The sequence below is a fragment of the Vicugna pacos genome, chromosome X (assembly GCF_048564905.1).
Source record: "Vicugna pacos chromosome X, VicPac4, whole genome shotgun sequence".
NCBI lineage: Eukaryota > Metazoa > Chordata > Mammalia > Artiodactyla > Camelidae > Vicugna > Vicugna pacos.
The window spans coordinates 104,325,367-104,349,226 of record NC_133023.1 but is presented as its reverse complement, the minus strand read 5'-3'; the positions used below and the strand labels follow the sequence as shown (position 1 = coordinate 104,349,226).

Here is a 23,860-nt window from a genome sequence, read left to right as displayed (position 1 = left end):
CAGCAAAATAAAAGTGACAATGAATATATGTATGTATGTTCATGTATAACTGAAAAATTGTGCTCTACACTGGAATTTGACACAATATTGTAAAATGACTAGAACTCAACAAAAAAATGGAAAAAATCCCAAACAATTAACAAAAGGACAATAAGAATCTACTGATTGATAATCTCTTTAATTGTGCAAGAACTAAATACTCCAATCATAGACATAGACTGGCTGAATGGATACAAAAGAAGGCCCATATATATATGCTGCCTACAAGAGGCTCAACTGAGATCTAAAGACATACATAGATTAAAAGTGAGGGGATTGAAAATGTTATTCCATGCAAATGGAAATAAAAACTAAGCCAGGGTAGCCATACTTATATCAGACAAAACAGAATTTAAAACAGAGACTGTAACAAGACACAAAGAATTACAAAGTGATGAAGGGATCCATCCAAAAAGAAGATATAACATTATAAGTATATGTGCACCCAACATAGGAGCACCTAAATACAGAAAGCAATTATTAACAGACGTGAAGAGAAAAATCGGTAGTAACACAATAATGGTAGGAGACTGTAACACCCCACTTCTATGAATGAATCGATCATCCAGGCAAAAAAATCCATGTGGAAACACTGGCCTTAATGACACTTTAGACCTGATGGACTTTACATATCTATGTTATAAATAACTGTATATATATTTACACACACACACACACACACACACACACACACACACAAACACTTCATCCCAAAGCAGCAGAATAGATATTCTTTCAAAGTGTGCATGGAACATTCCCAGGATACATTACAAGCTAGATCACAAAAAAAGTCTCAGCAAACTTAAGAAGATTGAAATCACATCAAGCAACTTTTCCCATCACAGTTCTTTGAGACTAGAAGTCATATACAAATAAACCCCTGCAAAACCCACAGACTGGTGGAGGCTAAACAACATGCTATTTAACAGCCAGTGGGTCACCGAAGAAATCAGAGTGGAAATCAAAAATACCTGGAGGTGAATGAAAATGAAAATGAAAACACAACCATCCAAAATCTATGGGACTGTAAGAGCAGACGCAGCTTTTGCAAGCATGTTCATAACAATGCCCTTCTAAGGTAGATGGGTTAATGAAGTTGCCATCTGCTGTAACTTGCAGTGTGGAGAGTGAAAGATTTCGAACCTTTGAATGACTTTTTTCTATTCTCTGATAGACATCTCTGGTGTATACTGGGCAAGACATAGATTGTCAGAAATCGTTAGAGTCTGGGGCACTTTTTTCTTACTGAGAAATAATTGACATACCATACCATCACCCTTCTGAAGTGTACACTTCAGAGTGGCTTTTAGGAACTGCACACATTTTTGTATCCATCACTGCTATCTAAGTCCAGAACATTTTCATCATTCTGATTTGACTCTATAAATTTTACAAAATCTTAGAGAACCAAAATCACAAAGATTTTCTCTTATGGTTTCTTCTATAAGCATTCTAGTTTTCATCCGTACATTTAAGCCTATCTTCATTTTTGAGGTGTGGGTTGAGATCTCTGGTTTTTGTTTCTCAGTGTTTTATACACACACACACACAGACAGACATACACACACATCACACACGCACACACATACACACACACACACGTCCAATTATTCTAGCATAATTGGATTGCTTTGCAACTTTTGTCAGGTCTATTCTGAACTTTCTGTTACGTTCATTTGGCCTATTTGACTGGCCCTTTGCTAATAACGCTAGGGACTGGCCAAGTATGGCTAATAGTCCAAACTCCTTCTGCCACCTATTTCTGTAAGCAAAGTTCATATTGGAACACAGCAATGCCTCTTCATTTACACGTTACCTATGCCTGTTTCTGCACTACAACAGCAGAGTTGAATAGTTGCAACAGAAGCTATATGACACACAAAATCTACCAAAACCACATGAAAAGATTGCATCCCCTGTTATATAGTAAAGTCTTGACATTAAATTGTGTGGGACCTTTGATACTGATACTCTCTTTTGTTTAGACTATTCTAGTTCTTTGACTTTACATAAAGACGTTACTCATAATACATTTGGGAATCAGACATTTATATTTAGAAAAAAATCCTGCTGGAATTTAAAAAATATACTGTGGTAAAATTCATACAAAATTAACCCGTTTAAAGTAAACACTTCAGTGGCATTTAGTTGTGCAACCAAGACATCTACCCATTTCCAAAACATTCCCATCACCTCAAATGGAAAATTCTTGCCCATTAAGCAGCTTCTCCCTGTCCCAAGCCCCTGACAACTAGTAATCTAACTTCTGTCTCCACGGATTTCTCTAGTTTCAATATTTCGTACACATGGAATCATACAACATATGACCTTTTGTGTCTGCTTTATTTCACTTGGTATCATGTTTTTGAGGATATAACCATTACATAGCATATACCAGACTTCATTCCTCTTTAAGGCTGGATATGATTCCATGGTACGTATGTATCAATATACACATACATACACATGCACACATACATACATAATACATATATATACATACATGTAGGTAGATATATCGCTATAGCTATAGATATAGATACGTGACACAATTTGTTTACTCATTCCTCCACTGGTGGACTTTTGGGCTGTTTCCACTTCTTGGCTCTTGTGAAGAGTTGCAACGAGCATGCGTGTACACGTACTTGTTTGAGTATCTAGTTTCAAGCCTTTTTGGTATATACCTAAGAATGGAATTAAGGGGTCATATGTTAATTTCTACGTTTAGCTTTTGAAGAACTACCAAGCTGTTTCCTTCCTGCTGGGATTTTCCTTGTGATTGTGATGATTCTATAGAACAATGTGAGGATGATTAACATCGTGACAATATTGACTCATGATTCATGAAAACCACACATCTCTCTATTTATCTCTTTCTTGATGACTTCCATCAGTGTTTTGTGGTGTTCAGCACACATATCTCACACATATTTTGTTGGACTTATACTAAGGATTTCGTTCCACGTTTCTTAGTTCTTAGTTATAAATGACATTGATCTTTTTTTCCAATTTTCAATTTTAAGAACAATGATAGTGTACAAAAATATATAATTAATATTTCTATATTGTTCTCATGTCCAGTGACCTTGCTAAACGCACTTAGGAATTTTCTAGGCAGATGTTGATGTCATTTTCTAATAGGGACTGTTTTGTTTTTCCTTCTCCTATCTGTTTATCTTTTTTTCTTCTTATACCTGCTTCGTTACATTGGTCTAGACTTCCATGTTTTCTATGCCTCGAAAGAATTTGCTTAAGAATGTACACCCTGGGCTTTTGTAAGTCTTAGAAGGAAGTCATTCAGGCTTTTACTATTAAGTATGAGGTTAGCTGTAGGATTCGTTGTTTGTGTGTTTGCTTTGGTGTTTGAATCAAGGCGTGAAAGCTGTATAAACATCCAGGCCAAAGTCACTCACATAGAAAAAGATCCAAATTAAATGAATAACATAGTCAACATAGCAGTGAAATAAACAGACAGTCTGCCTTAGTCTGTTTGGGCTGCTGTGACAAATTATCATAGACTGCAGACCTTACAAAAGATAGGAATTTCTTTCTCACCATCCTCGGGCTGGAAGTCCAAGTTCAGGGTGCCAGCATGGTTGGGTGAGGTCCCTCTTCAGGGTACTAATAGACTTTTCCTGGTATCTCCCGTGACAGAAAGGGTGAGGGACCTCTCTGAGTCCCTTTGATAAGGCACTAATCCCTCTCAGGAGGGTTCTTCCCCTGTGAAATTAATACTTCTCAAAGCTCAAAGGTCACACATCCTAGTACGATCACATCAGGCGTTAGAATTTTAGCATATGAATTCAGAGGGACATAAGACAGACCAGAGCACAGGCTGTGTTCAAGACATAAACATTGATACAGACTTGTGGTTACCGGGGGGAGGGGCGGGGTAGAGGGTGGGAAGGGATAGACTGGGATTTCAAAATTGTAGAACAGATAAACAAGATTACACTGTATAGCACAGGGAAATATACACAAAATGTTATGATAAATCACAAAGAAAAAAATGTGACAATGAGTGTGTATATGTCCATGTATGACTGAAAAATTGTACTGAACACTGGAATTTGACACAACACTGTAAAATGATTATGAATCAATAAAAATGTAAAAAAAAAAAGACATAAACATTGAACATTATAAAAATACTTCCATGTGTAAATCCCTGTGTTAACAAATCCGCAGAGAAAAAAAGTTTTGATCAGGTCAACGGAGACAGAAAAGCCTTTGAAAGATATTCAGCACGAGTTCATGGCAGGAACTTCAGCAAGGTAAGATTGGAAGGTAAATTCCCTTTCCTACAATTGGCAGCAAACATACAGAAATGTGAAATGTTAGAAGCATTCTTGTCATGAACAGGTCCTAAAAAGATGTGATCACCTCTGATTTCTGAAGCTGCCCTGAAACAGAAAGCCCGAGCTACGGATATCAAAATAAATAAGAAATACATATATTGAAAAGAAAGAATGAATGTTCCTCGTCACAACACGATGACGTATCTAAGCAGATTCAAAGGAATGGGCCCATGGAAGAGTCAAATGAATACGAGATTTCAGAAAAATAGTGGATGGAAGATCACCACAGCAAAACCAAGAGCCTTGCCATACAAAAGCGATGACTATTTAGAACACGTAACAGAAAAATACCTCAATTTATAACTGCAATAAAAGTTAAATGTTACCTAAAAAGAAGCCTAACAAATATGTATACAAGGCCTTGACGGAGGCATTATACAAGTTTACTGGTAGATTCAGGCTAAAGAGCTCCCCCAAAGAGCAGTATGCCATATCCATTGATGGGGAATGAACTATTGTGACCATATCAATTCCCCTTTTGCTTTTCTTTCTCTTTCTCTCTTTCTTTTCTTTTTTCTGTCTTTTTTCCCCCCACAGATTTAGTGCTCTAAGTTTATCTGCCAAGATGACAGTCAATCTTGAGATTTTGTCTTCTGTTTCCAAAATCAACCCCGGAAAACATTACACGGGAGAATGGAATTAAGTGTGTGTGTGTGTGTGTGTGTGTGTGTGTGTGTGTTGGATAAAAGCAGATGGCAGGATGGGTAAGAGGAAAAGTTTAAACTTCTACCCTTGTTTCACTGTGAAAATTGGGAGAGAGCTCAGCATCTCTGGCCACAGAGGCCAGAAGCCATGGGGAAATATCAGGGCAGTGTGAAGGATGGGATGATTAAGGGCAGCAGAATTTGTGCTAATAACCACCTGAAGTCACCTTAGTGGATGAGGCCTGTCCTTTTCAAAATTGACCATTTAAATAGCAGAGAAAGTCTGGACGAGAAACAAGAGTATGGAGCATCGGAGTGAATCAGGCAGCCTAAGAGTGGCTATGCTTTCCGGAAACTTGGTGAGATGTAAAATGTATTTCTGACTCTGAATGAGGCTTAAGAGAATGAAAATCAGTGCTCTGAACTATGAAATGTTAGATAACCTCGAAAGAGCAGGACGTCCCCAAGTCCGGCTGCTCAGCCGCTTCCTTTTAGAGGGAAACGTTTCCGAAGTCTGGCTGGCTGGTGCTTCTTCTCTGACCCTCCGCGGCGGTCAGGGGCGCTGCAGCTCCCCACCCAGCATGGAGTCTAGGACTCAGAGTCATTTTCTGCAGGGGGTGCATCTGAGACACAAGCTCAGAGCTGACAGGGAGGGAGCCGGCCCAACCAGCATTTCATCAAGGACCCAGGAGCCAAGTTAGGAACTTCAGGAGCGAGTAATGGGGAGGGGCATCTTTCCCAGGGGGTCCGAGGAATCCAGCCTGGACCTGATTTCAGCCCTGGGAGACCCCGAGGCATGGCATCTGGATGTGATGTGCCCTGACTTCTGCCTGGGAGGTCTGAGAAAGGTACGGGCCTGGGTCTGGGAGGAGGCTCCAGACTGGCCCAGAGGAAGCCCAGCCCTACAGGGAGTCAAGGCAGGGGCCTGAGGGAGAACGAAGGCCCCACAGCATCCGTCTCCGCCCTAGGGGATCCTGGCCAGGCTTCTCGGGGGGACTAGGAGGAGGAGGGCCTGGTTCTCAGGGAAGGAAATTCAAGTGGGCAGAGGGAGGGCCCAGGGCCTGATAGGACCCAAGGTGAGCATGCAGATGGAGAAATGAGGGGATGCTGGACCCCAGAACTGGGGCGTGGGGTGGGGTGACCCAGAGAAACCTGCCCTGCTGAAAGCCCTAGGAGACACATGGCAGCGTGCCCTGACTTCCGCATCCGGGTCTCAGAGGGAGGGGGGACTTAGTTTAGAGAGGGGGACCTCAAGGGGGCAGAGCGGAGACTCGCAAGTCCTGCCAGGAGTCAAGGTGAGCACTCTGAGGGAGGACTGCGGTGACCCTGGACCCCAGAACAGAGTCTGTCCTGGGAGGCCATAGGGTGGAATGACCACAGGCACATTTCCTGACATCCGGGCTCTCAGAGGGACTGGGGACCTGGTATGAGGGGCGGGGCCTCAGGTGGGCAGAGGAGAGACTACAAGCCACCTGAGTCAAAGTGAGGACCCCGAGGGAGGACGGAGCGGACCCAGAAGCCCCGAAAAGAGGCCATCCCACAGAAAGGCGCCCCTGCTCTCAGCCATCCAGAGTCCCGAGGGCAGGACAGGCCCACGTGGTGTGTCCTGACTGCGGCACCTGGTCTCAGAGAGACCGGGGACTTAGTGTAAGTTCGCGGACGGGGGGGCTCAGAGAGGGAGAATCCCAGTTTCCGCCTGGCGTCAAGGTGAGGACCCAGAGGGAGGACTGCGGTAACCCTGGACCCCAGAACAGAGTCGGTCCCGGGAGGTCGTAGAGCGGGACCACCTCGGGCGGCATTTCCTCACATCCGGGTCCGCGTCCCAGAGCGAGCGGGGACCTGGTATGAGGGGCGGGGCCTCGGGTGCGCTGAGGGCAGAAACCCAGTTCCTGGCGGGAGTCACAATGAGGAACCTCAGGGAGGACTGACGAGACCCTGGACACCGGAAGAGAGGGGACCCCACGATTTCTACCTCGGCAGGCCGCGGGTGGACGAGCACATGGCAGCGTGCCGGGGCTTCCGCATCCGGGCCTCAGAGGGACCGGGGCGCTGGTATGGGGGGCGAAGCCTCAGGTCGGGAAGGCGGAGCTGAGGGCCTGTCAGGACAGAACGCAAGGACTGTGAGGGAGGACTGAGGGGACCCTGGACCCCAGAACAGAATCGGTCCTGGAAGGTCATAGGGCGGGATCACCCCAGGCCGCATTTCCTGACATCACGGTCTCGGAGAGACTGGGGTCCTGGTTTGAGGGGCGGGGCCTCAGGTGGGCCGAGGTGAGAATCCCAGTTCCTGCCGGGCATCAAAGTGGGGACCCGGAGGGAGGACTGCGGGGACCCTGGACCCCAGAACAGAATCGGTCCTGGAAGGTCATAGGGCGGGATCACCCCAGGCCGCATTTCCTGACATCACGGTCTCGTCTCGGAGAGACTGGGGTCCTGGGATGAGGGGCGGGGCCTCAAGTGGGCTGAGCGGGGAATCCCAGTTCCTGCCGAGAGTCAAGGTGAGGACGCGGAGGGAGGACTCAGGGGACCCTGGACCCCAGAAAAGAGTCAGTCCTGGGAGGTCATAGGGCAGGATGACCACAGGTGACATTTCCTGACATCCCAGTCTCGTAGAGAGTAGGGTCCTGGTATGGGGGGGGTCCTGCAGTGGGCAGAGGGGAGCCTACATGCCGTCTGACTCAAATTGAGGTCCCTGAGGGAAGACGGAAGGGACCCAGGACCCCAGAAAAGAGGCCATTCCACATAAATGTTCCCCTGCTGTCAGCCGTCTTGAGGGCCCAGGGCGGGATGAGCCCAATCGGAGTGTCCTGACTTCTGCATCTCCGTCAGAGAGACTCGGGACATAGCGTAAGGGGTGGGGGGGTCCTAGGTCTGTAGAAAAGAGAATCTGAGGTGCCAGTGGGAGTGAAGGAGACGACCGCGAGGGAGCACTGAGGGACCCTGGACCCCAGAACAGAGTCAGTCCTGGGAGGCCATAGGGTGGGATGACCTCAGGCAGCAGTTCCTGAAATGCCGGTCACAGAGGGACTGGGATCCTGGTATGATGGGCGGGGCCTCAGGTGGGCTGAGAGGGGAATCCCAGGTCCTGCCAGGAGTCAAGGTGAGGACCCCAAGGGAGGAGTGAGGGGACCAGAGACCCCAGAACAGAGGGGACACAACCGATCCTGCCCCTGCTGTCAGCCCTGGGAGGCCCCCAGGTGGGATGAGCACACGTGGTGTGTCCTGACTTCCGCATCCAGGGCTCAGAGAGACCGGGGACTTACTATAAGGAGGGGCTCTCAGGTGGTTGGAGCGCAGAATCCCAGGTCCCGCTTGGAGTCAAGTGAGGACCCTGAGCTAGCGCGGAGAGGACCTCCCACCCTAGAAGAGTGGGAACCAGGTCTCCTGCCAGCACGGGGGTCCAGGGCTGTGCCACAGTGTAGACCCGAGGTCTCCCCTCCTTTCTCTCCCAGGGGCTCCAGACAGCGGGAGGTGAAGGCCTAGGTCTGAGACACATGTCCTCGGGTCACAGAGCACAGGAGGCCGGCAGTGCCAGGACTGAAGGTGAGGTGTGGGCCCTGAGTGTGTGCCCGGTGGCTCCCGGAACAGAGGGGACCCCACGAGGCCAACATCCACTCCACCCACCCCCTGTCGCCCCCAAAGCCTCGGGCTGTGCCGGCTGCACCCTGAGGAGGCGCCTCACTTCCCCCGTCAGGTTCACAGACGACCGTCCACCAGGAGGAGAGCCCCTGTGAGGCCGAGGGCACCCCTGGAGAGGAGACCTGTAAGTGGCCTTTGTCAGAGCCCCCCAGGGTGGGTTTCTCAGCCCGGGCTGCTGACACTCCCTTTCTTCCCCAGGCCCGTGGGTCCCCATCTGTCACCCTTGCCTCCACTCCTGTCGGCTGCCGGACACCCGTCGTCATGCCTGTGGTTCAGATGGGTGACCTCCACCAGACTGAAGCCGACTTTCAGGACCCAAGAGAGGCTGAGGATGTGGTGGTTGCGCAGGAGATGGGGGCTGAGGAGGAGGAGGATGCATCCCCCTTGTCTCCCTCATCCTCTTCTTCCTCCTCCTCCTCCCCCTGCCCCTCCTCCTCCTCCTCCGTCCTGTTCCTGGACACCCTGGAGGAGGTGGATGACTCTGGGACACCCAGTGCCCCGCAGAGCCCTCGGGGTGTCTTCTCCTTCCCCACTGCTGACGACGCCGCCCCTCCATGGAGCCAGTCGGAAGACGACACCTCCAGCAGCCAAGATGAGGAGAGGCCCAGCACCGGCCTGGACCCCGCAGATGCCAAGTCCTCACACCCAGACCCATTCCATTTGAAGGCGGCTGACCTGGTGGGCTTCCTGCTCCTCAAGTACCGCACAAAGGAGCCAACCACAAAGGAAGACATGCTGAATGCGGTCCTCAGAGCTGACCAGGACCACTTCCCTGTGGTCTTGAGCCAAGCCTCTGAGTGTCTGCAGCTGGTCTTTGGGGTGGATGTGAAGAAGGTGGACCCCAGGGAGCACTTGTATGTCCTGGTCCCCACCCTGGGCCTCACCAGTGACGGGATGCTGGGCGGTGGGCAGAGCTTGCCCAAGAACGGCCTCCTGGTGATGCTCCTAGGTGTGATCCTCCTGGAGGTAGAGTGCGCCACTGAGGAGAAGATGTGGGAGGCACTGAGTGTCATGGGGGTGTATCCCGGGAGGGAGCACTTCATCTACGGGGAGCCCAGGGAGCTCATCACCAAAGCGTGGGTGCAGGAGGGGTACCTGGAGTACCGGCAGGTGGCCAACAGCGATCCCGCTCGCCACGAGTTCCTGTGGGGGCCCCGGGCCCATGCGGAGACCAGCAAGCTGCAAGTCCTGGAGCATTTCCTCAGGGTCAATACAAGGAATCTCTGTTCCTTCCTGTCCCTGTCTGAAGAGGTATTGAGTAATGAGGAAAATTGGCCCTGAGCCAGACTTGCAGCCGGGCTCCTTCCAGGCCCCTGTCCGGCAGCTTCTCCTGTCGGGCCGGAAGTGAGTCCATCCTTCACTGTGTATTTGGAGGGCGAGCAGGCAGCCTCCTAAGGGGTGACAGCCCGGGCCAGTTGGGGGGACACGGTGTACAGCATCTCTGGGCTCCTCCCGTCCCTTATGATGACACGGAAATTGATCTTTGTTTCCTGTAGGAATTTTTCAGTGGTGTTCCTTGTATCAGAAGATTTAATAAGCTTCACCATCTAACTTTGTCAATGGCATTAATCCCAATGTCTGTATCCTTATCCAGTTCAAACACAAGAGTTTTGCTGTTTTGTGAAACCAGTTGTAAATCTCCCATCTTACTGTGTCATCCTGAACAAGATAACATGGAATTAGAATTTGGGGGAGCAATGAGAAGAAAATGTCTCCCTCCCTCGGCCTCGCCCCAAGTGCCCTGAAGAGGGACGCCGGTACCTCGGAAATGCTCAGCCAGAGCGACCCAGTTCACTCTGGGTCCACGTGCTGATATCGCCTCCGTCTCCAGTGGTCGTGACCTTGAATAACCATGTTCTCTTAGGGGCAGGCCTGGTTTGTGGAAGGGAAGACATCTGGGTGCTTCTCTCTTTGTGCACAGGGCTCGTTGACGTTGGGGACACTTTGCTGTGCCCAGAAAACTTAGGTCCCGAGGAGGTTGTGGAACTGAAGAATCGAGCCGTCCTGAGCAACCTGCAGCAGAAGTACCTGAGCACGCTCTCCAACCCCCGGTGGTTACTGGAGCCCGTGCCCAGGAGAGGCAGAAAGGGCGTCTTCCAGGTAGACGTCCCCAAGCACCTGATCCCCTTTGGGCAGGAGGCCTGAGCAGTGTGGGCTCTTGAGGGGAGGTGACCGAGAGACCAAGCTAAACCGTGACACGGTCAGCTCGCCGTCACGCCCTGGACGTGCTCCCCTGGTTCGCTCTGAATCGGCGCCGCCCTGGAGGGCGCTCCCCACTCTGTGCTGTTCCCGGAAACAGATGTGTCCACTGGGACGCGGGGACGGGGGAGCGGGACCCCTGCAGGGAGATGCCTCCCTGGGCTCGGTGACAGAGTCTCAAGGACTTTGGACCTCTAGGACAAGGGGAAGCGGCCTTGCAGGCCGCTCATTCTGGCCCTGCTGATTCTGGATTGTGTAGAGAAATATGTTTTGAGAGAGCTGGTGAGTGTTTTCCCCGCCTTTGTTCTGGTCACAACCCCTAGAGGGTCTGAAGAGCATCCAGGAGACGATGTGGGACGGCTGGAGCGGGCGCTGAGTGCTTGCCAGGGAGTCACCAGCCAGCGACGGCCTGACTCACGGGCAAGAGGACATCGGACTCAGAAACAGCACCGTCTGCCTCGCAGATGACTCTCGCCCTGTTGTAAAGTGTCCCTTGGCTCGCGGAGCCGGTGTGTTAGACGTGCCGCACGGCCGCTTCACGTGCCAAGAAAGGGTCCTAACTACAGCCTTGATGGAAGTGAGCAGTGCTGGTGTTCGCCTGGTGGGAGATCTTTTATACATTTGTGGGGGGTTTGGTCACTTGAGAGTAGGGATTCCAGTGGTTGTTACCTTCGAGGGTGACGGGCTTCCCCCCAGGCATTTGACTGCAACCCCCCGTCTCTTCGGAGCCAGGCTGCAGCGCTCTCAGCCCTTGGTGGAGGGGGTGGCCCTACGTTTCGGCGGGCCTCTGTGGGGGGGGCCCCTGGATCGGGAGCTGGAGACGCTGAGCTGCTGGTCAGAAACTTCTGGCATCCTTGGGGGACCCAGGAGGAAGACCCTTCTGCTCCGGGATGCATGAGTAGTGGGGGGGAGACACCCCCGAGGTCAGAAGCCAGGCTGTCTGTCCCCTGACGGGCAGGCCCGGCCCAGGGGACCAGACCTTCCTGGGCTCGCCTCAGTGCTCGCTCCCCACCTCCTTGGGCGGGTGTCCGAAATGCCACAGCTTCAGATGAAAGAGGCCGATGGGGACCAAAGCCTGCCCCCGGCCGGGGTCTCCAGCCTCCGCGGGCTTATCTGGTGAGACGTGTGCGGAATCGAACGCGAGAAAGAACACGGACCCGCGGTTCTCGCAGATTCTTTATTTAGCCCCGGGGAGTTTTGCTTGTCTTTATTAAAGCCCAAAATGTTCATGGTTACAGGACGGTGCTCTTCGTGTGTCTCTAGTGGTCTGTGAGCTCAGGGCTTTGGGTTGTCCTTGAACCGTTCGCAGAGAGCACACTTGTAATCTGAAGAGCCCTCGGGCTCTTCATCTGCCGCGGGCCTCCTGGTTGGGGGCCATGAGCAGAAGGGCCGCGAGCAGCATGCAGTAACCCGTGTTGCACGTGGACACCACCGAGCTGGGATCGGGGCAAACGGGGGGGCTTCTGGGCAGCTCCCCTGCACCGTCCCTTCCGGCAGTAGCCGGGGGCACTAGCGTGACATTCCTGGAGGTGCCCTCCCCACTCGGGCCGCCCTGCTCGCTGGAGGGACGCTGCACTACCACCAACCTGGCCACCCGGCCGGCAGACAGGACGCCAGGGAGCATGAAGGCCCGGATGCCGCTGGGCACCTGAGCACGGGGGGCTTCCCTCTGGGTCTTCCTGTCGGCATCTTTGGTGGAGTCATTCTGATGGAAAAACTGGGTGCATCTCATAGGTGGGGCGGCTTGCTTCTTTCTCTTTGGGGTGGTTGCGCTGGAAGCGGGCCGAGCAGTTGCTCTCGGGTCACCTTTTCTCCACATGTTCTCGATCAGCAGGGGCTTCTCTCTCTGAAAGTTGCAGTTGTGGTAGATCTGAAAGGACATGAATCATTCTCGTCATTTCGGGGGAAATATTCACTCCTCCCCGCCCACCTCCATCATAAAGGTCTTGTTTGACTGTGGAGAAAAGGTCTTTTTAAATTCCTGGCAAGGTTTATTTCGCCCTGGAGTGTGCGCTCACTAAAGCTACGTGGTGCCTGGGCTGAGGTGTCACTCTAGCTCCCTGACGTGAAGTGGCCCCTGGGTCTTCGGTCACACCCGCAGGGCATCTCTAAGGGGCGAGCCTTACATGACACGCCGGACTGCCTCAGCCTTCATTCAGTACTGGCTCGCAGGAAAAAAGTCCCCCTCGGGAATGAACCCCGTTCAGCACATCACTCATCCGCTCAGGACTGGGAAGCTGTTCCAGGAACAGAGAACTCGGGAGACGGAAGGGCTGTCTACGTTACCATCAGCCTTTTCTTCCCCGGAGAGCGACCCAGAGTGCCGGGCAGGTGTATTTTCCTGAACCCGTAGAGGTTCAGTTGGCGGATGAAGCTCTTCAAGCTGTCTGTTTCAAAGATCCTGTCTGCGCCGCGCCGGCGAAGAACCTCCCGCTGGAAAAGGTCTTCCTCGATGATCAGCATGTCTCCCTTGTCGTTCCAGCGCACGGACTTGAAGGCCTCGTCCTCCACTATCATCCAGAGCTTTCTCGGGAAGGAGAGCCCAAGAACACCGTGGGTTCCGTCCACGTTGGCGGGACCTGGGTTTGGGTCCTGTGGTGGCTGGTTGTCTTGGGAGCCTGGATCTTGGCTCTCGGCCTGGTCGCCGGGCTTCTCCAAAATCTCCCTCGAATCCACCTTTGGATCCGGGGATGAACCCGATGGGGCCCCCGCTGGGGGCTCTCCATCAGCTGCGGGGGCCGCCGTGGCCGTATATTCCTCGTCGGGGCTCTGACTCGCCATGCAGCTAGTCTAGACCAGGCACATGCTCTCCCTGAGACCAGATCACTGAGCTCTCAGGGCAGAAGTGCCTTCAGTCTGAGCAGGGACGCCCAGTAAATAGTGTCCGCAGAATTCTAGAATCTCGGTAGCAGGGCAACCAGCGACTTTGGTCATCGTCCTCTTTATGTGTCACGTGAGGTCCCAGAGTTGGTCTGGACAGGGAGCCCTGGCCGAGGGGAGGGGAGGGGAGGGGTACAGAGCCCCCAGCTTCTCTGTTTTCCAGAAGTGTAGGAAGGTATGTTCAAGGTCCCGGCGAAAGGCTCCCATCTGCTGCCAGGCACCTTTCTCCCAGGGGCCAGGCCCTGAGTGGGCGGAGAGACATGATCCTGTTTCCATCCCCGAAGGTTGGGGAGGCCTGTTGCCAGCCTCCGATTTGTTCAAGGGCCAGGCCCTGGCTGGCCCTGGCTGGCCCTGGCTTGGCTGCCACCAAGGCGGCAGGGGTGAGATGGGCCCCGGGCGACTGCACCTCCCGGAAGTGGTGGTCCGAGTGGGCTGGTTGGCCCGGGCTGGCTGGCAGCGCCCGCCCCCCCCCCCAACAGCTCCTGCCTTGGTCTCTTCCAGCTGCTCCTGCTGGCTGGTCGGTCCAGCTCTGATGGGCCATAAGGAAGTGTCCCGTTCTCCTGCCCCTGGGTCGAGCTGTCCCCAGAGTGGGGCTGTGTGGGAGCGTGTGGGGGCACTCCCCACGTCCCACTTCAGTGTCACCAAAGCACCTGGCACATAGGGTTCCCCCCGTGCCGCGTGAGCGGATGGCCGCATCCTCCCCTGTGCTTTGGAGCCTCCTTTTGAGCTCTGCTGTCCGCAGCCCCACCCCTCTCCAGAGCACATGGGATCCTCTTTAGTGCCCATTTCTTGCCATAGAAACTCCTCGTGGCCCGAGAGCACTCACTTTCAGAACACCTGCCTTAGTCCGCGTCAGAGCACCTCCCTCAGACCTCGGATTCAGCCTCCCCTGAGGCTGCTCTAAGGCCCTCTTTCCTCTTCCCTGTCACTGGGGGGGTTAGGCTCCTGCCCTGCCAGATTGCTGGCCTTCCGCTTCCAACTCGGCTCTGCCCTGCTTCTTCCCCTTTGCAGTCCTTGATCTGGGGGTTCAGCATGTATTCTGATCTGTTGAGAGCAAGCATTTCCCTGGTCTGCTCCCAGGCCTGCCCTGCTCGCCTTCCCCGAGCCAGCCCCGCCCCCAGCCCTGGGTCCCCGTCCCGCCGTCACCTCGGTGGCAGGTACACTGAATAATTTTGCCTGCTCTGGGTCCGGTACTTTTCAAGGGGCCTACTCTACAGACTCACTGCCAAGGACAGTTCCTACTTGTTGAGCTAGACGTGACCAACGGAAAGCCCGTCCACGTGTGACTGAAAATAGATGAGGCTCTGGGTGTGGGATGGGACAAGTCCCGCCCGAGAGCCGTCTTCACCACAGATGGCAGGACAGACAGGACAGCGGTCTGGGGGGACACGTGTTCTGTAGCCGCTGTGGTGACTGTTCTTCATAGTCACTGCACAGGGAGAGAGAATGGGACCTGGAAAGGCCCGTCTGCCGGGCTCCTAGGTCCTCATCCCAGCTCTGCCGCTAAGGAGAGGCGTCTGTCCTCTCTGAGGGCCACTCCCTGTTCCAGAAGGGGAGGGCAAGGGGTTCGAAAGAGATTCTCCCAAGGGGCCTTCGAGTCTGAGGGCTGTCAGCCTTCGTGGAGCTCCTAGGCCGAGACTGGAGCTTGGGCGCAGGTCTTTGTGCCTCTAAACAGGTTTACAGAGCACTTGTTCGGGTCACTCCCTCCTGCAGGGACGTGTCCTTAGAGTTCGAACTTCAGTGGAGGCCACGGGGGCGTCTCAGGAGGGGGCCCAAAGGCTGGGACATCGGCGGGCCGATCCCAGCCCTGTGGCCTCGCCTGCCGCCCGCTCCTTCCAGCCCTCCCTCACACCCTGGGTCTGGTGGGCCTGCCCCCTCACAGGTCTGCCTCCCTCCATCCCACGCACCCCTGCCCTCCCCGCCCCCGCCCCCGCCCCGGGCCGGCTGGGCCGTGGCTTTGTGTCGCGCCCCAGGGGTCGCTCTCAGCCATGGCTCAGGACACCTGTTACTCAGATACCAGCCCTCACGACGTCCAAGGCCTGCCTTTCCCAGCCTGGCCCGCCGGCCGCTGCGCCTGCCTTAGCCCCCGGTGTCCGCCAGCCCAGAGGACCCCCAACCGCTCTCCGTCACCGTCCATGGGCCCTGGGCCAGACCCGCACCCAGTCCCCGGCTGCTCTGGGACCCGCCAAGAACTCCCCTGTCTGGGCATGTCCTCAAGCTGCCTCGTCGGGTGGCAATGCCCGTCTCTATCCACAGGCCGCTCTGCATGTTGGGGCCCGGCTTCAAGGCCGGCCCGGCTTCAAGGCCACCTCGGCAGTCGGGTCTTCCTGTGGTCCCAGGCTCCCTCCCAAGGCTCCCACAGCCCGCCTTGCATGTCCAGTCCCAAGGTGGGGTGCTCCTGTCTCCCTGAGAGCTTGGGTGTATCTGCCTCCCCCTCCAGACCCGGAAAGAGGTCCTTGAGGACAGCAGACTAGGACAGGACGTGAACGTGGTCCCCAGCGTATCTTGGAACGAACAAATTTGTATGTCGCCCAGGAGCTGGCTTCAGTGTCCTTGAAAGCAGCTGTGCACGGTCACTGCGACAGTTCGAGCAGGTCGGAGGGCGCCTGCCGTCCCTTGGCGGTGCTGAGCGCTCTGCGGCGCAGCGCCGTGGACTCTTCCCGTCTGACCCGGGGCAGGTGGCAGGGAAGGCCCGGCCCGGGCCGGGGAAGGTGGAGTCGTGGGCCTAGGATCCGCCTGACGGAGAAGTAGAGCCGGCCTGTGGTCCACTGCGGACGCCCGAGCCCACGGCCTCAGCCCAGACTGGGGGCCTTGTGTCTGCCCGGAAGCCACCTGCACCCCACAGGGACAGCAGCAAAGGGGAGTCTTCCTTGTCCAGTGATGACTCATTTCGTAGTTGTCCAAAGCCAAGGAGACCCGGGAAAGCCATCCTTAGAAGCTCAAATGGCACAGGGGCCGTCGGGTGCAATGCACTTTCCAAAGGAGCCCCAGGCAAGCTCTGTTACGGCCGCTCCCCTCCCCCACTGGGGACAGGGAGACGGTGTCAGGATGTTCCCTAGTGTTAACTTTTCTGCAGCTTCTGAAAAGTCTACGTTAGGGATGTTATCCCATAAGAAATGTGGCCTTCAAGACCCAGTCAACCACAAACCCAATCCCAGTCTCAAGCCCGGTCTCGCGCTCTGGCTCTCGCTCTGTCCCTGTGTCTGTCTCCGTGACTGTCTCTCTGTCTCTGTCTCTCTCTGTCTCTGCCTCTGCCTCTGTCTCTGTCTCTCTCTGTCTCTCTCTGTCTCTGTCTCTGTCTCTCTCTCCACACCCCCACCCCCTGTGATGACCAAGTCAGCAGGTCAGGTTCGAGTTGGCCAGGAGGGCCCCGGGGAAGGAGGGGACCAGGGCAGGGTGCTGTCGTGTGGGATAAGGGCTGGGACTGGACAGCAGTGCCACCAACTGGCAGGGTCAGCTCTCAAGAAACCGCAGACAGTCCTCACCCTGGCTTTGACTGTCACAGTCACCTTCCTTTCTTGGTCCAGCTTTTACTACCTGGGCCTCAGGATCCTACTTTCTGTCACCCGACAGACACCACGAGGACACTGAGGAGAGAAGTGGACTCTGGGTCAGGAGGTGGGCCGCAGGCTGCGATGGGTGGGCGCAGCGTGGGCTCTAGATGAATTCAGACCAGGGGTCTCGGCCCCACCCCGTCACTTACTAGCACGTGATCCTGGGAAGGTTCCCGAGCCCCACGACCTCAGGGTCTTCATCTGTGCAGTGGGCGGGTGTGAGGAGGCCCGTCCCGCAGGACTGCAGGGGTGCGTGTGATGTGCGCCAAGCACCTCGCGCGGGGCGCGCTGCCTGTTGGAACCGCGATGATTGGCAGGTGCTTCTGATTTTCTTTGGCCCCAGACCCTCCCACTCCCTCCTCTGGCACTTGGCTGGTTGGTTTGTTATCCAGGTCATGTTAGAGAACACGCAGCTCAGTAGGATGTGGAAGAGCTAATCAGCCAAAAAGCATGTCTCCTAAATGAAACTAAGTAAATTCTCCCGATTAGAGGCTAGGTTACACTGAGGGGTGGGGGAGGGTTCCCAGCTGGACTCAACACCGAGCTCCTACGAAGGGAGTCAAGGAACAACCTTTGCCCCCTCCCAGCCGCCCTTCCATCCGAACTGTGGCTTCTCAAACCCAAAACACGCCTTCTTCAAGTCTGGCCGCCGCCACCACCCGGCTTCATTACCGTCACCTCCCACAGAAGGAAGCCCAGCTTCCCAAAGCCCCCACCTGCCCTGGCTCTGCGCACTTGCACTTGGGTGCTCTCTCCCGGACCCCCTCCGCCTCGCCGCTTCTTTCCCTTGTTCTGTGGGACTTCAGGGACATGTCACCATCTTCCTGATGTGACTGGGCTCCTAGCCTGTCCTTCTAGGTGTGGGGTGTGTCTTGCTTTTCCTAGTGTCCCCACTAACACAGAGCCCTCCGGACAGCAGAGGCTCGGTGAATGTGTGCGGATGAAGTGAGATGGTGAGCAGGGATCCTGTTGATTCACACTGATTTTCTCCTACTTTCTTAAATAACCCATGGAAACCCAATTAAACATAGGGATATTACACGTATAAAATGACAAACAAGAAGGGGTAAGAAGCAAGTTAATTATTTTTACTTTTATTGTTCTAAATCTTCCCTCATCTGTATCATTGCTAATTACTCTCACATTTCCCAAACAATTCTAATTGCAATTCCATATTATGTCATCCAGGATGACCAAAAAAAAAAAAAAGAGAGAGAGAGAGAGAGAGAGAGAGAGAGATTTCAGTCTCCTTTACAGAAGAGGAAGACTGTTGTGTTTGAACTGGATAAGCATACACACGTTGTGATCACTGTCATTCACAAAGTTAGATACTGAAGCTTATTAAATCTTCTATTAATAGGAACAGCACTGAAAAACACCTACAGGAAACAAAGATCAATTTCCATGTCACCGTAAAGGACGGGAGGAGCCCAGAGATGCTGTACGCCGTGCCCCCCGAGCTGGCCCGGGCCCTCACTCCTTCCAAGGCTGACTGCTCGCTCTGCAAACACAGGGTGAAGGATGGGCTCCCTTCCTGCCCGGCAGGAGAAGCTGCTGGACAGGGGCCTGGAAGGAGCGCGGCTGCAAGTCTGGCTCAGGCCCCCTCTTCCTCATTGCTCACGGCCTCCTCAGACAGGGACGGGAAGGAAATGGGACCCTCACTGTTGAGTCTAAACAAATGCTCCAGGACTTGCAGCTTGCTGGTCTCCGCGTGGGCCCGGGGCCCCCACAGGAACTCGTGGCGAGCGGGATCGCTGTTGGCCACCTGCCGGTACTCCAGGTACCCCTCCTGCACCCACGCTTTGGTGATCAGCTCCCTGGGCTCCCCGTAGATGAAGTGCTCCCTCCCAGGATACACCCCCATGACACCGAGTGCTCCCCACACCTCTTCCTCAGGCACCCCCCCTCCCCCCAGGACGATGACACCCAGAAGTATCACCAGGAGGCCGTTCTTGGGCATGCTCTGCTCACCACCCTGCATCCCATCACAGGTGAGGCCCAGGGTGGGGACCAGGATGTACAAGTGCTCCTTGGGGTCCACCTCCTTCACATCCACCCCAAAGACCAGCTGCATGCACTCAGAGGCCTGGCTGAAGACCGCAGGGAAGTGGTCCTGGTATTCTCTGAGGATACTCAGCATTTCTGCCCTGGTGGTCGGCTGCTTCCGGTGATACTTGAGGAGCAGGAAGCTCACCAGGTCAGCCATCATTGAAAGCTCTGCACCTTGGCGCAGGGACTCGGCACCGGCAGAGTAGGAAGAGGAGACTGAGGAGGAGCAGGGGTACCGGGGGGATGCGGCCCCCTCCTGCTCAGCCTCCAGCTGCTGCACATCCACCAGGCCCTGGGCGTCTCTTGGGTCCTGAAGGTCTTCCACAGCCTGGCGGAGCTCACTCATCTGAACCAGGGACATAATGACAGGTGTTGGCAGCTGACAGGAGTCTGGGCAGCGGTGACAGGTGGGGACCCAGTGGCCTTGTGGGAGGACAAGCTTATCGACCTTCCCAGGGTTTCTAGGGCTGAACGAGGTTTACTTTGGTGTCCCATCTTTGTTGTGGGCGTGCGGGTCCCCTCACCCTTCCCTCGGGCCCTCACCTTGACTCCTGGGAGGACCCGGGACTCTTCTCTCTGTCGCCAAGGCGTGGTTCCTTCAGATAGGATCTGACCCGTCCTCTCACACCAAGGTCCTCACCTCCCTGAAAGCCGGGAGAGAAAGGAGAGGAGGCCCCTTCCCTGCTGTGATTCAGGACAAGGATACCTCTGGTCATTGACTTTGGTTTCTGTGCACAGTTCCTTGTTCACAGCTCCCAAAGCCCTTGGGATGTCCTCAGTGTTGAGAGTGATGAATGTGCTGTTTTTGTTTTTCATGTGAATGAGATGTGTTTGCAAAGCACCTAAAATGGGGCTGGTTGCCAGAAGAGCCAATCATGTGATTAAAAGTTTGGATCTTTTGGCCCCTCCCCAGCACCACCAGGGAGGGGAGAAAGGCTGGAGATTTGAGTTCAATTGCCAATGGCCAATGGTTTAACCAATCGTGCTTATGTAATGAAGCCTCCGTCAAACCCCAAGAGGATGGGTTTGGAGAGCTTCTGGGTTGGTGAGCAGGTAGAGAGCTGGGGCAAGTGGCACTGTCTGAGAGAGCGGGGAAGTCGGCCCCGCTCCCGCACACCTTGGCCCTAGCACCTCTTCCATCTGGCTCTTCGTGACTCATGCCCTTTATGTTCAGCTGGTGATCTAGGAAGTAATACGTTTGTCAGAGACCTGTGAGCCACTCTAGCAAATCAACCAAACCTGAGGAGGAGGGCGTGGCAACCTCTGGAGGTCTTTCAGAAGGACACGTCTTTCAGAAGGACAAGTAACAGCCTCGACTTGTCACCAGCGGTGGAAACCCAAGGAGGAGGGAGTTGGAATCCCCAACCTACAGCTGGCCATTTAGCAGCACAGGGAAGAACCTTGCCTTGCGGTGGGCTTCTGAAGTGGTGGGGGGAGGGCAGTCTTGGAGGACTGAGCCTGAACCAGAGGGTCTGATGCCATCTCTGGCTAGACGGTGTCAGAACGCAGTTGAATTCTTGAACACTCTGCTGCTGTCTGAGAACTGTTGTTGGTCCGGGGAACCTCTCCCCTACGTGGAAACTGGTCCCAGGATCCATTTACACAACATCCACCCCCAGCCCCCCGAAAAAACCAGAAGCACTGGCAGCGGGGATCGGCCCCTCTGCCCTGGGCGGAGGTGCCCTCAGTGCCTGGAGGCCATGCATCTCACTCCCGCCAGGGCCTGCTCTTCCCCCCTGCCCCCACCTGGGATGACGAGTTGACATCTGCCCGTCAGACCCAGACCTCAACTCCCTGAAGACTCCCACCTTCCCACCCAGGATGGAAGTGAGCACGGCACTTAGGGCCACCACTGACTGTTCCTTCCAGGGCTGGGAACACGGGTCAGCTGGACCCGGTGGGGTCCTTCCTCTCCTGAGATGGCGGGGTACATTTGGTCCTCACGGAGAGTCCTTGCCTTGACACGTGGGATATCCTAGGACCGCTCCCTCTGCTGGCCTGATGCTTCCCCTCAGACCAAGGTCCTCACACCCTGAGATACCCCACCCCCAACCACGTGACGGAAGTGATGGCAGGCCCCATCCGGCCAGACCTGACTGGGGACTCCTAGGGCTGAAACAGCTCAAGCCGGACACTGTAAGTTCCCATCTCTTTTGGGGTGAGGGTCTCCTCATGCCCTGCATCCACCCAAAGGGTCCTTTTCCTGAGCCCTGGCACATCCTGTGAGTCCTTCTGCTGCTGACCGGTTGTGGCTCCTTCTGCCAACCTCAGAACTAGGTCTGAATTCCCTGAGAGCCTGGGGCAGAGGTGAGGGGGCAGCACCATTGGCCACTCCTGCCCAGGGACTTCAGGGATGACAGGGGGCAGGGCCGGATTCTGTGGGCTCGCTCTCTACTCTCAGTATCAAGACATTCACATTTACGCCCAGCAAGTCCTGGAACCTCCCCTCCGCTAACATGAGGTTGTCCCCTGCAGGCCGACACCACCATCGCACTGAGTTTGAGGATAAAGTGGGGAGGTGATGCCTCCTGACTTACACCCGGGCCTCCCAGGAAGGACCAGAGGAGCAAGTTTCTGTTGAGGCCCCCTCTACCTGGGGAGGGGGTCTGCCCAGTCCTACTGGGGGTTCCGGGGAGACCACCCTCTGCACATCTGAGCCACACTCCTCAGACCAGGGACTTCACCTCCCAAGGACCTCTGAGTAAGAGGTCAGAAAACATCTCACCTGGTCACCCTGCTCTGGGGCCTCCAAGACCCAGCACAAGGGCAAAGGCTCCCTCACGGTCCTCACATTGCCCCCTGGTAATTTAGGATTCTGTCCTCTGCCCATCTGACGCCCCGCCCCTCATACCAGGAGCCCTGTCCCTCTGAGACCGGGATGTCAGGAAATGCTGCCTTTGGTCATCCTGCCCTATAGCCCCCCATGGCCGACTCTGTTCCGGGGTGCAGGGTCTCTTGGTCCTCCCTCAGGGTCCTCACCTTGACTACCAGGGGGACCGGGGATACCCTGCTCTGCATACCTGAGGTCCCCCCTCCTTATATTAAGGCCCCAGTCTCTCTGAGACCCGGATGGGGAAGTCGAGACACCAAAGAGCAATGTGTGCTCATCTCGCCCTGGGGCCTCCCAGGGATAAAAGCAGGGGCAGGATCGGTTCGGCGGGTCCCCACTGATCTGGGGTCTCTGGTTCCCTCAGTCCTCCCTCAGGATCCTCACCGTGACGCCAGGCAGGAACGGGGATTCCCACCTCAGCCCATCTGAGGCCCCGCCCCTCAAACCTGGGCCCCATTCCCTCTGAGACGCGGATGTCAGGAAATGTGCCTGTGGTCATGCCACCCTATGATCTCCCAGGAACGACTCTGTACTGGGGTCCAGGGTCCCGCAGTCCTCCCTCACAGTCCTTGCTCACTGTCCTGACAGGCCCTCCGCCCTGCGTTTCCCAAGCTGAGGCTTCGCTCCCCACAGCAGCGCCCCAGTCCCTCCGAGGCCCGGATGCGGAAGTCCCGGCACGCTGCCGTGGGCTCGTCCGGCCTGAGGCCTCCGAGGGCTGACTGCCGGGGTAGATATCTTGGGGTCCCCTCAATTCTGGAGTCCAGGGTGTCCCCAGTCCTTCCTCAGGGTCCTCACCTCGGCGCCCGGCAGGAACTGGGATTCTCTCCTCAGCCCACCCGAGGCCCCGCCCCTCAAACCAGGTCCGCAGTCCCTCTGAGACCCGGATGTCAGGAAATGCTGCCTGAGGTGATCCGGCCCCATGACCTCCCGGGACCGACTCTGTGCTGGGGTCTCTGGTCCCCTCAGGCCTCCCTCAGGGTCCTCACCTTGACGCCCGGCAGGAACTGGGATTCTCCACTCTGCCCCCTTGAGCTCCCCCTCCTTGTACTACATCCCGACTCCGTCTGAGACCCGGATGCGGAAGTCAGGGCACGCTGCCATGTGCTCATCAGCACAGGGCCTACCAGGGCTGACTGCAGGGGTAGATAGCTTGGGGTCCCCTCTATTCTGGAGTCCAGAGTCTCCTAGATCCTCCCTCAAGGTCCTCAGATTCACTCAGGCGGCATGGAGCCTCCCTTCAGCCCACCCGAGGCCCCGCCCCTCAAACCAGGTCCGCAGTCCCTCTGAGACCCGGATGTCAGGAAATGCCGCCGGTGCTCACCCTGCCCTGTGGCCTCCAAGGTGCAACACTGTCCCGGGGTGCAGGATCCCTCCGTTCTCCCTCGGGGTCCTCACCTTGACTCAGGCGGCATGTGATCTCCCCTCTGGCCACCCGAGGCCCCGCCCCTCATCCCAGGACCCCCGTCCTTCCGAGACCCGGATGTCAGGAAGTCAGGACCCCACGAGTGCTCATCCCACCCAGGCCCTCCCAGGGCTGACAGCAGGGGCGGGGATCTGTGGGGCCCCTTCTGTCCTCCCTCAGCGTCCTCAGCTTGAGCCCCATCAGGTCCTGGGACGCCCCCTTGTTGACCCGAGCCCACACCCTCACACCAAGGCCCTCACTGCCCT

General features: G+C 55.2%; 3 protein-coding genes across 9 annotated transcripts; 1 reads left to right on the top strand and 2 right to left on the bottom strand.

Moving 5' to 3' along the window:
- The first annotated feature begins 6,284 nt into the window (after window positions 1–6,284).
- Window positions 6,285–12,114, top strand: LOC140691947 (melanoma-associated antigen 8-like). 4 transcript variants are annotated; one of them, XR_012067559.1, is made up of 5 exons: window positions 6,982–7,093; window positions 8,494–8,584; window positions 8,736–8,804; window positions 8,879–10,780; window positions 11,203–12,114. XR_012067559.1 is itself a non-coding variant. In XM_072956470.1 (4 exons), the coding sequence occupies exon 4, from the start codon at window positions 8,942–8,944 to the stop codon at window positions 9,959–9,961; it is 1,020 nt and encodes a 339-aa protein (XP_072812571.1). In that variant the 5' UTR covers window positions 6,285–6,336; window positions 8,494–8,584; window positions 8,736–8,804; window positions 8,879–8,941; the 3' UTR covers window positions 9,962–12,114. The 4 variants fall into 4 exon arrangements, 3 of the variants coding, with proteins under 3 accessions (XP_072812571.1, XP_072812569.1, XP_072812570.1); XM_072956470.1 differs by lacking the exon at window positions 6,982–7,093 and adding an exon at window positions 6,285–6,336 and having other exon boundaries at window positions 8,879–12,114; XM_072956468.1 differs by having other exon boundaries at window positions 8,879–12,114.
- Window positions 12,043–13,766, bottom strand: LOC140691946 (heat shock transcription factor, X-linked member 3-like). Its single transcript, XM_072956467.1, has 2 exons — window positions 13,166–13,766; window positions 12,043–12,749 (listed from the first exon to the last, which is right to left on the bottom strand). Exons 1-2 carry the CDS (start codon window positions 13,658–13,660, stop codon window positions 12,225–12,227), a joined length of 1,020 nt encoding a protein of 339 aa, XP_072812568.1. The 5' UTR covers window positions 13,661–13,766; the 3' UTR covers window positions 12,043–12,224.
- A 4,625-nt stretch (window positions 13,767–18,391) lies between these two features.
- Window positions 18,392–23,618, bottom strand: LOC140691743 (melanoma-associated antigen 10-like). Of its 4 annotated transcripts, none has more exons than XM_072955635.1 (3): window positions 23,514–23,618; window positions 19,906–20,046; window positions 18,392–19,708 (listed from the first exon to the last, which is right to left on the bottom strand). In XM_072955635.1, exon 3 carries the CDS (start codon window positions 19,706–19,708, stop codon window positions 18,908–18,910), a length of 801 nt encoding a protein of 266 aa, XP_072811736.1. In that variant the 5' UTR covers window positions 19,906–20,046; window positions 23,514–23,618; the 3' UTR covers window positions 18,392–18,907. The 4 variants fall into 4 exon arrangements, with proteins under 4 accessions (XP_072811736.1, XP_072811735.1, XP_072811737.1 ...); XM_072955634.1 differs by lacking the exon at window positions 23,514–23,618 and adding an exon at window positions 23,179–23,428; XM_072955636.1 differs by lacking the exon at window positions 23,514–23,618 and adding an exon at window positions 23,179–23,428 and having other exon boundaries at window positions 19,906–20,006.
- Between the last annotated feature and the right edge of the window lie 242 nt (window positions 23,619–23,860).

Excerpts from the sequence above, each read along its gene's own strand:
- LOC140691947 (XM_072956470.1), top strand. The coding sequence starts at position 8,942 with ATGCCTGTGGTTCAGATGGGTGACCTCCACCAGACTGAAGCCGACTTT.
- LOC140691946 (XM_072956467.1), bottom strand. The coding sequence starts at position 13,660 with ATGGCGAGTCAGAGCCCCGACGAGGAATATACGGCCACGGCGGCCCCC. Across the intron at positions 12,750-13,165 it reads CGGGGAAGAAAAGGCTGATG|ATCTACCACAACTGCAACTT; the intron begins GTAACGTAGACA and ends ATGTCCTTTCAG.
- LOC140691743 (XM_072955635.1), bottom strand. The coding sequence starts at position 19,708 with ATGAGTGAGCTCCGCCAGGCTGTGGAAGACCTTCAGGACCCAAGAGAC.